The sequence below is a fragment of the Jaculus jaculus genome, chromosome 2 (genome assembly GCF_020740685.1).
Source record: "Jaculus jaculus isolate mJacJac1 chromosome 2, mJacJac1.mat.Y.cur, whole genome shotgun sequence".
NCBI classification, from domain to species: Eukaryota; Metazoa; Chordata; class Mammalia; order Rodentia; family Dipodidae; genus Jaculus; species Jaculus jaculus.
The window spans coordinates 188,983,446-188,996,804 of record NC_059103.1 but is presented as its reverse complement, the minus strand read 5'-3'; the positions used below and the strand labels follow the sequence as shown (position 1 = coordinate 188,996,804).

General features: G+C 43.0%; 1 protein-coding gene across 2 annotated transcripts in view; it reads left to right on the top strand.

The window, feature by feature from the left end:
• Positions 1-9,105: 9,105 nt before the first annotated feature.
• Samd12 (sterile alpha motif domain containing 12) overlaps positions 9,106-13,359 on the top strand; it is a 465,719-nt gene continuing 461,465 nt past the window's right edge. For both annotated transcript variants that reach the window (XM_004661374.2, XM_045143829.1), the window contains exon 1: positions 9,106-9,227. In XM_004661374.2, coding sequence (XP_004661431.1) covers positions 9,215-9,227 — 13 coding nt within the window. In that variant the 5' untranslated portion in view covers positions 9,106-9,214. The remainder of the gene's footprint in view (positions 9,228-13,359) is intronic.

Below are 13,359 nucleotides of genomic sequence, written 5' to 3'. Positions count from 1 at the left end.
CCCCAAAAATATCTGGGTTACCCTCAACAGTGTGCTCTTAGTCAAGGACCATGAGTCCCCCCCACAAAAAAAAATGCATGCCATTGCCAAAGCACATGGTTACCCACCAGATCTAAATGGTAAAACTCTTATCACTGAAGGCACCTCAGGTTGAGGTTATAGGACATTGATAGGTCATGCTAGAACTGAGATAGAAGCCAGTTCCCTGCTGTTTAGCTCTTTTAGTGATAGAAAATACTATGTGAGCTGCTGGGGAACAATGGTCACCGATAGCATGAACAAACAATGGATCCTGCAAGCTACAAAATAAACCAGTGAGGCAGGTTGTACACTCTGGAACAATAGTGGCCTGCAGGCTATGGGAGCACTCAGTTGCTATCAGATTGGATGTGAGGCCTGCTCAGTGGGAGGGAATTCATACTTGGTACTGAGAAGCGAGTCAGAAGCCTATATGACTTGGAGAGTCATAGGTGCTACAGGGAAGCTCCCAATGTTACTGGCTAAAGGAGAGGTTATGCTTGTCAAAAAGTGTTCCAAGTAAGTATGTTTACCCCCTTGATCCATGCAACTCTTACTCTTGGTTACATAATCTGCTTTCCAGAATGGCAGAAAATAACAGGGAGTCCCAAGACTTATCAGTATGACAAGAAAAGAAAGCCACCTGCCTAGCATAAGTTAGGTCATCTCTATTACATGTGCCAGGGCCCAAGAGACATTTCAGAGGAAGTGACAATTTAAACCAAGTGCCATTCTCATTGCTAGCCTGACAACCTCCTCCAGGGAGATGGTGGTTGACATGGAGGAGACTCAAAACTTATCAAAGCAAAAAAAAAAAAGAAAAGAAAAAAAAATCAGAGGCTGCTGAAAGTTCGACACTCAAGAGGGCTTATAACATTGCCTCTGAGGCTCAGAGAACATTGTGGAAGAGGGAGACCAAAGAATGTCAGAGTCACAGGGTGGGAAGGTGTACTCTGAGGCATTGTCTCCCTGCCCACCATCACCACCACAAAGACTGACTCATACATCAAAAACACCACAGTGAACACCAATAACCCAACAGAAGAAGGCCTTCAGTGGAAGGGGGCAGGGGAAAGAGAACATGAGTATAAACTAATGGAAATATGACCCATATGCAGTATGATCATATAGCAAAGTTCTAAATTAACAAAAAAAAATCCTCATAAGAACAACCATGTTGGACCAAATATCTTGACATTCTGCATGTTTTTCAACCATCACACTAACTGTAGCCCTTATTGCATGGTTTTAACAGTCATTATTTCATTAACTTTGTCTATTTAATAGCAATTTATTTGCTGTCACCCTATCCTTTCCCCATCATGGATCCTATCCCTGCTCCTTATAAGTTCATCCCTGCATCCCCAGGCCCAAGAATATTACTGGATCCATGGTAGAGTAGCTGAGCACATTTATATTGTAAAAATGTGGTAGATTGAAACAGGGGACATAAATCTATGTTATATACCTGCGTATGAAATGAGGAATGTGACTTTTTTTGTTAATTAGTTTTGTACTCAGTGAATACAGTCAAGTTGGTACCATTATTAGGCTCATTTTTAAACATCCTAAAGGATCAGAAACTTTATACACTTTACCAACTTTTGTAACTAATGTGTATGTGTATGGTATTAACTGTGTCAGGTATCTTTTTAAGTGCCACACTTGAGTTTCACTAACTTTATTACTCTAACAGCCTTAAGAGGATCATGACAGCCTACTTAGAATTGCAGAAATGGTTGCAATGCTTTCAAAGACCAAGGACAAGGCTAAATGACTTGGAAGCCATGTCTGTCTGACTCTGCACATGGTGCCAGAGGGAATGGCAAAGGTTTCCTTCAAAGGACATGTAGGAAGAAGACACGGAAAGATATGACTCTGCTAACTTAGTTTATCAGAGCACACATCAGAGGGAAATGACAGCCTCGCTCTTCTCACCCACACATTTTATTCTTGGTCTCTTTGCCAGGTCTATGCAATCAAAGCTGTATGTTATAAATACGCAAAGAACTTCAGAGCTAGTTTCTCTTGAGCTTCCTTTAGCCCTTTACTAGTCATGGTTTATCCACCTCTGTGTCTGACTTAACATCCTTGTGACTGTCAGGTAATCAGGTGAAACCATTTTGGAATATACTGTCTACCAGTTTCCACCAACACAGAGGCTAAGACCGTCATCAGATAGCACCCGAGGTCTATAGCAGAGACTGACCACTTTGTTGCAACCCTCTACGTGATGTCTCTATTAATGTATTTGAAAAGTGCTGGTATTATGATCTGTTGCTCTGTAACTATAAAAACTTCATGAAATTGCTAGTGTGCTGGAACATGAAATTTGGGATAACCTAAATCTGTGTTTCTGGACCATGATCATTCATGGTTGTCTCCAAAATAAACTTTCATCCCCTTTGAGGTGAAAAAAAAAAAAAGAATGAGAGCTTTATTCCAAAGCTTTACTCTCAGTATGCCCTATTATGACTAGCATTACTTTAATTGTCTCACCTACAAAACTAGGGACAGGATAATAGTCTTCTGTATACTGGGTTTATCCTAAATGTATTTCTTTCACTGCATAGCAAGTTATCATGAAGGTAGCAACCTACAATAACCATTTATTAACTCACAGTTTTATAGCTTAGGAGGCCTCACTTGGGTTCTCTGATCAGGACTTTACAAGATACCAATCAAGGTGTCACATGGGTGAGTCTCTTTATCACAAGCCTCTGGGGGACGAATACTCTTTCTGACTCACTCAGGTTGCATGGCATCTTATTTCTTGCAACAATAGGGTTGAGGTCCCTGTTACCTTGCTGGCTGACAGCCTGCTTCCCCTACTCATGAGGCTTCCTTCATCTTCAAAGGAGTAAACAGCAATTCCTTCATAAGGCTAGGGTCTTTTGGAGAGCCTCTTCTAATGTCTATTTTTGCTCCCAGCTAGGAAAAGTTTTCTGATTTTAAGGGCCCATGTGATCAGTTTAGGCTTACTTAGAAAAATCTTTCTTTTTAAAGGCCAACTGCAAACAGAAGGATTATTTCCTCAAATATTTATTTCTAGGCCTATTTCTAGAAATTCAGCCTACCATATACTATTACAAGCACTTACATGATGCCTAGAACATCATAGATCTTCCATACATACATGTTTATTGAAATTAAATGGAATCATTACTTTTCTATGGCAAAGAGAGGACAGTAAAAATGAAAAGTGGGCAATAAGTAGGTCATTTATAATACTTAATGGAATACAAAATTTGCTGTTTTAAAAAACTTTATTGATGGCCTGGAGTTGTAGCTAAGTTGGTAGGGTGTTTGCATAGGAAGTATAAGAGCCTGAGTTCAGTTCCCAGAATTGCATTTAGCTGGGCAGGGCAGTTCAAGCCTGTAATCTCAGCACGTGGGAGATGGATAATGGAGGTAGTTCAAGGTCATTGTTGGCTAGCTACACAGAGAGTTCTAGGTCAATCTGGACTATCTGTGACCCTGTCTTTAAAACCTATAACACACCTTATTGTAATATTGCACACAGATAAACTTGCACTAACCATGCATATGCTGCTCATGCAAACAGGATGCTTGTACAAATAGTTCCATAATCAAACCAAGAATGTGACTCTAGTTGTCCTTGTGGATATTCCAGCCATTGTCATCCCCATTATGTTCCCTCCCACAATGAGAGGAACCACTATCTAGAATTCAAGTGGATACATTAGTTTTGTCTTATTTTTGAAGTTTATATGCATGGACTTGCTACAAACATACTTTTATGTCTATTTTTTTTCATAATTCTGCTTGCACATTGTGGTAGGCAGTTGCTACAATCTTCATCTTCTAGTCTTTATGACCTTGACTAGCCCCTCCTGTTGACTAACCTGTTTTCAATGATTAGGATATGGTAACAGCAAGGAAATGGCATTTATTTTTTTTTTTTTTTTTTTTTTTTTTGGTAAGGAACATATGTTCCTAATTTTTTTTTTAATTTTTTATTTATTTCTTTGAGAGCGACAGACACAGAGAGAAAGACAGATAGAGGGAGAGAGAGAGAATGGGCGCGCCAGGGCTTCCAGCCTCTGCAAACGAACTCCAGACGCGTGCGCCCCCTTGTGCATCTGGCTAACGTGGGACCTGGGGAACCGAGCCTCGAACTGGGGTCCTTAGGCTTCACAGGCAAGCGCTTAACCGCTAAGCCATCTCTCCAGCCCGGAAATGGCATTTCTTGTACACAGTTATAATTCGTTCCTTCTCACGACTTTATAGCAAGTGTTGGCAAACATTTTTTCCCTCAAAACTGAGGATGTTATGTAAGTACTTCTATATAATTTCTAGAGATTCAAAAATATTATTATTTTCCTACAACTGTTTAATTATCTGAAAAAAATTCTTAGCTCACGATACCAGATATTGTTAGTGAGCTATATTTGGCTCATTTTTGCCCTGCTGGTCACAGTGACATTTTGTTAAACCTGATTAATGGAATCATTTGATTGTTCACAATTGATTTACCCAATACACTGTTGATGAACATTTGTGTTTTTTTTTTTTAGTTGGAGGCTACTAAAACAACACAAGGAGTTTCTTGGCTGTGTTCTTGTGGATGACGTGAATGTGTGTATCAGTTTTATTGAAGATCTAGGATTCAAACAGCTGGGCTACAGGATAAATTCAATATGGTAAGTGGTTTTCCAAAGTGGTTGTATTCATGTACACACAAGCAGCAATATGGGATGCCTTACTAACTTCACAGTCTTGCCAAGATTTGTCATTGTCTTCTGTTTCATTCTGGCCATACTTGTAAGAACTTTATCCCCCTCTCCCCACAAACTCTCTTAAATCTCAATTTTAATACTCAACCACAATTAAAAAAAAAAAACTTCTGTTTAATTGTTACTTATCTTTTTCTTAAGTTTAACCCACATGGGATTGCTCTATTTATTGGTTTTAAGATGGCCAAATATAGTCCATTGTAGTAGGCTCAAACTAGTGTTTCCTTTACATGTTAGTTATGCTAAAAGTGAAACAACTAGTATGTACGTCAGTTAAGAAAGACATTAAAGACTTTAAGGAAGAATCAGCTTTTGCACTACCCGTGGATTTCAGTGACTTACATTTTAATATCTCTTAAATCATTAAAAAAACCTGGGAGCTATGGAGCTAAATATAGAGTTCTCAAAGGAAGAAATACGGATGGTGTATAAGCATCTAAAAAAATGTTCTAGGTCCCTAGTCATCAGGGAAATGCAGATTAAAACTACGTTGAGATTCCATCTCACTCCTGTCAGATTGGCTACCATCATGAAAACAAACAAGCGATCATAAATGCTGGTGGGGATGTGGAAAAAGAGGAACCCTTCTACACTGTTGGTGGGAATGCAATCTGGCCCAGCCATTGTGGAAAGCAGTGTGGAGGTTCCTAAAACAGCTAAAAATTGATCTACCATATGACCCAGCTATAGCACTCCTAGGCATATATCTCATTTCCTTAGAAGTACATGCTCAACCATGTTTATTGCTGCTCAATTTATAATAGCTGGGAAATGGAACCAGCCTAGATGTCCCTCAACTAATGAGTGGATAATGAAGATATGACACATTTATACAATGAAGTTCTACTCAGCAGTAAAGAAAAATGAAGTTATGAAATTTGCAGAAAAATGGATTGATCTAGAAAGGGTTATACTAAGTGAGGTAACCCAGGCCCAGAAAGCCAAGTGCCACATGTTCTCTCTCATATGTGGATCCTAGCTACAGATGATTGGGCTTCTGTGTGAGAAGAAAAAACTCAGTAGCAGAGGCCAGTAAGCTAAAAAAAAAAGATAAAAAGGGAAGAAGGTACTTAATAGGTTGGTATTGTATATATGTAAGTAGAAGAATAGATTAACGGGGGTGAAAAGGCCCAAAGTGAGGTCAGGGGAGGAAATTGAGTAAAGGAAAGGTGAAGGCAGGGCTAATCAAAATCTAAGAGGATATAAATATGTCAAATGGAATCCTTCAGTTTTGGACAATGGAAAACTCTGGAGCAGTAGATCATTGCTAGAAAATTTTCAGTGCCAGAGATGGGATACCTTCCAGTGAGTTGTTGGCCAGGGAGATCCCTGATGCCCCCAAAACATTGTAGGCCATTGCTGAGGTCCTTGGTTTCCCACCAGGAATCGATGGTAAGACCCTATTGCTGAAGACTCCACATACTTGGGCTGCAAGGCCACTGAGAAATCCTGCTGGAACTGAGCTGACAACCTCCTCCATATAGACCAGCTAACAGAAAACTGGAAGAAGCCATTCTACATGCAGTTCAATGGGAGAAAGATACACCACCAGTGAAGATACTCAGCAGTGGACACTGCAAGCCTTATAATTGACCAGCCAGGCCAAATGAGCCAATGGGTGCAATTGTGTCATGTCTGTCATGGTGGAAACCAACTGCCCACCAATTGGACTGGTGGCCCGCTCCAAGGGAGGAAATACATCCCTGATACTGAAAACTTAAAACAGAGCTAGTCATGAGCCCTAGGGGTGTAACATCTGCTGATGTCTGGATAAGTGTACATATACTATGCTTATCAGACGCCCACTAAGCACTTCTCTTAATATTCATACCCTTATATTAGTGCTACTCTCACTTTGGGTAGAAAATCTTCCCTTTTCAGATGGCAGTGACCTTCGGATGATTCAGAAGGTATCATGGTGCTGGAAAGAAGTGACTAGAGTACCGAGTGACATCTTGATCACACCTTCCAATGCTCAGGGTCTAATGCGGAAGAGGTGGCAGAAAGAATGTAAGAGCCAAAGGAAGGGTAGGACTCCTTACAATGTACTCCCTCCAGACAAAAAATGGCCTCGATATCCATGACCTCATAGTGCCTGACACTACCTACACAAGACCATAATAAGGGGAGGGAAAGATCATGACATCAAAATAAAAGAGAGACTTATTGAGATGGGGAGGGGATATGATGGAGGATGGAATTTCAAAGGGGAAAAGGGGAGGAGGGAGGGTATTACCATGGGATATTTTTTATAATCATGGAAAATGTTTAAAAAGATTGAGAAAAAATAAAATTAACTTTAAAACAACCTGGGAAACAGACTAATGATTTTTAGCTTTTGCAGTGCATTTCTTTTTTAAAACAATATTTCTGAGGCTGGGAAGATGGCTTAGTGATTAAAGTGCTTGCTTGTGAAGCCTAAGAACCCAGGTTTGATTTTTCAGGACCCACATAAACCAGATGCATGCACTGGGAGTTTGTTTGCACGCCCATTCTCTCTCTCTCTAATAGATAAATTTAAAAAATTCTATTTATTTGAGAGGAGAAAGCGAGAAAAGGAGGAGGAGGAAGAGGAGAATGGGCACATCAGGGTCTCTAGACACTGCAAAAGTACTCCAGATATATGTGCCACTTTGTGCATCTGGCTTTATGTAGATCCTGGGGAATTTAACCAGGATTGTTAGGCTTTTCAGGCAAGCACAGTAATTGCTGAGCTATCTCCCCAGCCCTGCAGTTCATTTCTTAAAGCTTAATTGTCCAAAACTCTAAGGTGAGACCTAGGAATATGTGTTCATATAGTTTATTTTGAGAACCACTTGCATTGCCTGTCCCACTGGTTTCTGCACCATTCATTAATCTAAAGATAGACTCCACACTTTGATAGTTTTATGCCCATGAGGCCACAGTGAAGCACTTGAATTTTAGTTTTTCTCACATTTTTGGATGTTTGGCTGCATATGAAGTTAGAAAAAAATTTCCCCATGGAAATGGCTTCTCACCAGTCAGTCTTCTATTGCCTGTAGATGACTGGTTTAGGTTTGATTTACACCTAGTTTCATGGACTGAGTTAAACTATCACTTATGGTTTTTATTGGTTGCAGGCAGGTAGTTTATAAGTGAACTGTACACAGTCATATTACCCAACAGGAGAATTAAGTGCATGCTTAGCAACCAGGAAACAAAAACAAAAGCAGGTGTTCATGTACACTCTCAGAAAAATTGTTTGAACATTTTTTTTTTTTTCCTGGTGACCACTTCAGGGAAAAGTCTAAGTGTTCACCATCAGAACTTCTATTTCCTGGGAGTAATTTTTCAGAGTAGCTTAATAAAACCGGTGGAGGGTAAAGGGTTGGGGCCTGAATGGTTACATCACAGTCCAAAGACCATTCGCTTACCCAGAAGCTATAAATGAGTCTGAAATTTCTCATGCAGGAGAAAAAAAGTTGGGGAGTTTATTTTCTATGAATTTTTACCTGCTCTGGAATGCTATCCACACACGTGATTTTCCCTTATCCTTTGTACTCAGTGTTAACCTGAGGTAGGTTATAGGTTCAGAGGTTGAAAGAACACTGATTCTTAGGGCCTGTCACAGGGAGCTCCAAAGGACAGAAAAGGTTTCTCACCTTGGAAGCCACAATGTCTTTCATTGTCTGACATGCCCTAGGGAAATACTGGCCCCTAGATTTTGTTCTTAAAGGTGTCGCTTGCTGTGGATTTTTAAGCCACACTCCTCCCAGCAGTATTTAACCATGGGGACCACCAGGAGGTTCAGAAGACAGCTGTCTCACCTGGTGGTATTCCCCTGGACCCTACACAACCCCGGGTACAGGAGAACAAGTTTCAACCGCACCCTATGGAGCAGGTCTCTGGCCCAGGTGGACAGCCACTGGCTGCTAGCGCCCTTGTTCCCTTCACTGAGCCCAAAGCCAAAGGTCCAGGGTCCGGCAAGGACAGTCCAACACTGACCAGTCCATCAGCCGCCTCCCGCAAGGTGCCTAGGCTCTTCTAATTGACAGAGAAAGTCTCAATCTGGGGTCCCTCCTCAGCGCTGAAGGAACCAGGCGCAAGGCGTGCTGGGAGATGTAGTTTACACAAATACCAGGCGTTCCAGGTGTCCCCTTAGCAAGTCTCCCAGGAGAGGTGCTTCTTTCGAGCTTGCTGAAGCCAGAGGTAACGCCCTACTGGGGTATTATGGGTCACGCCCTGCAGGGCTCTTGGGGTGCTCTTCCGGGGGCTGCCGTGGAGAGAGGACTACATTTCCCATGCTGCCCCGCGCGGAGCCGGGAGCCGGCTGCTCGCTTTGCGTGACCGCGGCAGGTTGGTCCTGGAGCAGATGAGCGCAGAATATTTAGGCGAAAGCGAGAGGAGGGGGGGAGCGCGGGGCAGGAGGAGTACCTCGGCCAAGAAAATTATGCATGCGTTAGGGAAGCTCTGAGAGAATGGCTGTGGAAGGTAAGGGACGCTTGGGGCGTTTTAAGCTCCCTCTTAACCCGCGCACCCCAATGCACACATCCCCGGTTGAAGCTCGGCGATCGCGGGGAGGAGAGAGACGAGGGTGGGCGGAAAGCGGGCCCCTTCCCCAACCCGCGCCTCCTGCGGCTCACCTGAGCCTCCGAAGGCCAGGGCGGCGCTGGATGCAGTTGTTTGGAGAGACGTGGGTCGGAGGTAAAGAGACAGCGCTTCCCATGCAAAGCGATGTGCTGCAAGTGGGGAGAGAGCCGAGAAGTCCGAAGCGAGGGTTCAGCCTCGAGGTGTCCATTTCCCTGTCCTCTCCAGCCAGGGCAGGCCAGGTGGCCACCCGGCAGGGGATGCTCGCTGCACCACCCCACCTCCACGTGGGAGAGGACCCTGGCCAGGTGCGTCATCCCTTAGCTCGGACTGCGATTGGGTCCAGGGCCCCTAGCCGTGTGTCTCCAGCAGGGGCCTCAGCAGATGTGGCCACTCCTGGAGGGTGTCCTTACACCTGCTCTGTGCAGTCCTGTTCAGGCTTAGGAAAGTTGACAGCAACGAAGTCCCGTCAGCCAGGGGGAAGAAGTCTCTTGGATTTGGGAATCTTTTTCTTTGAGGACCACCTACCTCTTTCTTCCTTTGACTCTGAACGTGGGATGTGTCATTTTGATTGCACAGTTCTGTCTTCCCTGACCTTCCTGGTTAACAAAACTAGGTTCAAGAAATTTGTGAGACATCCGACTGTTTTCTTTCTTTTTTTTTTTTTTTTTCCCTTCATGTCAGGTTCACTTACTTTGGAACACAGGTCTTCTTGTTTAGTGTAGTTCCTGGGGGAGGGAGCCCAAGTGAACAGGAAAAGTTTATGATGTCAAATTAGAAGTCAAGTTGTGCCTCTGATGAAGTGATCATACGACTAAATGGGGAAGCCTACCTTCACCTCCAGATTTTGGCTCCTGAGTGCCTTTAGGGTCAGAGGAGACTTGAAGTAGAAAAAAAAAAAAGAAAAAGAGGGCATGCCAGCCAGTTGTGTTAGGCCACTTGCCAAAGGGAACTGAGCCTGTTCCTTGTAGGCTACAGAGAAGGAACCATAGGGTTGTGTTTACTTCAGGCACCCTGGGAGACAGAAAGGGAAAATTATGCGCCCCTTGCTTTCCTTATAATTACTGCACTAATCTGAATCTCAATAAGCCTGTTCCTATACTCAAGACCTATAAACTCAGGAAACTATTGCCCTTGGGCCATCTCAGGTTCAGGGGTCCCAGTGGGATGTTTCTACCTTCAGTTTCCCCAACCTTATCAACAAAAATGACCCCGCCACCTGAGCTAGCCAGGTAGGTAGACATTTCAGAAAAAGCCAAGTTCCTTTTGAGCTTGAGAACGAGATATGTTATCCTGCTGGAGTTCTTCCACCTTACCCGTCAGATGGCACTGATTGTGATACTTCTCTCTTCCGCCTCTCCAAGTGTGCGACACGCCCTCTCACTTGTTGGCAGTCCACAGTGTTCTTGCAGAGAATTTCCCATCCACTGTAAGAAGTGTAGAATAGAATTAGTCATGTTTCTTGTCTTATGGTGATTACACCAGTGATGCCAGACTTCTCAAAAACAAGAGTTCTGAAAGGAAGTGCATGTGGACTTCCAGAGAGCTTATTTGGTTTTCTAGAGACTTATGTGGCTAAAGTGACCGCATGGTGAATGGGGATACTGGGTCTGAATCAAAGTGAAGGCTCAAGTTGAGGAATGGAGGAAGCGTTTTAAACTTTTGCTGTGAATGATTCCTGTTTGCAGTCTTTGCAAAAACAGTTTTCCCAGCATGGACTGGGCTCTTCTTGCCTACTCCCACGTGGTTTTGCAAGGCTCAAGAAAGACACCACTTCCTCTGGGAACCTGTCCCAGCCCTCACTGCCCCTCTGCTTTTCCTGCCCCATGGCGACCCCTTACACTTAGCTCTCCTAGCATCAGTGCCAAAATGTGTCCCAACACATCTCACCAAATCTGTCTCTCAACTGGACTCTAAGCTCCTAGTGGGACCAAGACAATGCATTTTCTAATTTCTCAGGCAGTAACGCGGAGCCTGGCCCACAATAGGTCCTTTACAAATGTTTGTGGGTTAGATAGACCTTTTGTAATGGGTTCCACAGATGTGTCTGGGGTTTTCTTAGGTATGCCAGTCCCATAAAATAAGGTGCGGATGAGGGATTTGAAGGTGAGAGATTTGTAAATGAAGTGCCCATCTCTTCAGTCCCAGTGTTCAAAGACCTAGAAGTGCTGTTTTCATTTAGAGTTGAGAGTGGCATCGTTCTTCAAGGTCCTGTCTGAGATCCTTAGGTGCTGATACCTGGGGCTGTTCCTAGTATGACAGCCCATGGGTCAACAGTGCTAAGTGTCCTGTAGTGTGTGACCACCTCATACAGAGTTTCCAAGCCAAAACCAAGCAATGACTAGTGGCTCATATTCACTAAAAAACAGCAGCTCAAGGAAAGGAATTTTACCAGAGAAACTAGGAAGGAAATATGCTACTTGTTCACATGTGGGTTTTGATGTTCACATCTGGAATAAAATGGGGTTCATTATTGTTCACTTACTCAGAATATTATAAGTATGGAACAGTCTTGTAGAGGGTGCCTAGAGCCTGGGTTATCTGTAAATGTTACTTAGAATCTCTCACTTTCCTATCCTCAAAAAACAACAAAAAGCTATTTGGCAAATATTTTGTATCCTGATTATTTTCTCTTTTTCATGCCAGCCAATCTCTGTAACTGATAACAAATCAGGAGGTTTTTATAATGTGTAACCCTTTTATTTTTAAAAAAATGTTTTTTTGTTTTGTTGTTGTTGTTTATTTACTTGAGAGTGACCGACAGAGAGAGAAATAGGTAGATAGAGAGAGAATGGGTGCACCAGGGCCTCCATCCACTGCAAACGAACTCCAGATGTGTGTGTCCCTGTGTGCATCTGGCTAACGTGGGTCCTGGGGAATCGAGCCTTGAACCACAGTCCTTAGGCTTCACAGGCAAGCACTTAACCGCTAAGCCAGCCCTTGTAACCCTTTTCTTAAGTAAACTTGAACTTGTAGCAATGTTGTTTACAAGTCGGGTACTTGCAATCTGTGCCTTTTTATTTAAGGTGAAAAAAAAATGATTTCCTTTGTGTATTGTTTTATAACTACATTGAATTATATTTTTTTTCTGAATTTAAGAATATATGTTTTCTAGCTAGCCTAATTGTGATTCTTGCTCAGTTTTGCATTTATGGGCAGGTAGACAGCTTAGAGATGTACAGTCATTGGACAGTATGCTATATTATGGTCTTCAGTGGATATTAATCATTGCCATGATGGATTTTTATGTGTGTGTATGTAGGCATACATGTATGTGTGTTCATGTGTGTGCATGTGGAGACCACAAGACAACTTCCAATGTCATCTTTAGGAATGGTGTCCAACTGCTATGAGACACTGTTTTTCAGTGACCAGATGATCACTGATTAGGCCAGACTAGCTGGCTAGGAAGCCTTAGGGATCCTCCTGTCTCCACTAGCCCAGGACTGGTATTACAGATGCATGGTGCCCGCTTGGCATCTTACACAGGTAAACGACACTGGGGATTAGACTCAGGTTCGTATGCTTGTGGGACAAGTACTTTATTGATTGAGCTATCTCTACATTTCTACATGTTGTATTTTCAAAAATTTTTATTTATTTATTTGACAGTGAAGTTGGGGGAGAGAATGGGCATGCCAAGGCCTTCAGCCACTGCAGATGAATTCCAGATGCATGCACCCCTTTGTGCATCTGGCTAATGTGGGTCCTGGGGAATCAAGCCTGGGTCCTTTATCTTTGCAGGCAAACACCTTAACTGCTAATCCATTCCTTCAGCCCTACATGTTGTATTTTATTTTATTTGAGAGTGACAGACACAGAAAGACAGATAGAGGGAGAGAGAGAGAATGGGCGCGCCAGGTCTTCCAGCCTCTGCAAATGAACTCCAGACGCGTGCGCCCCCTTGTGCATCTGGCTAACGTGGGACCTGGAGAACCGAGCCTCGAAACAGGGTCCTTAGGCTTCACAGGCAAGTGCTTAACTGCTAAGCCATCTCTCCAGCCCCATGTTGTATTTTTTAAGTAGAGAAGTAGGA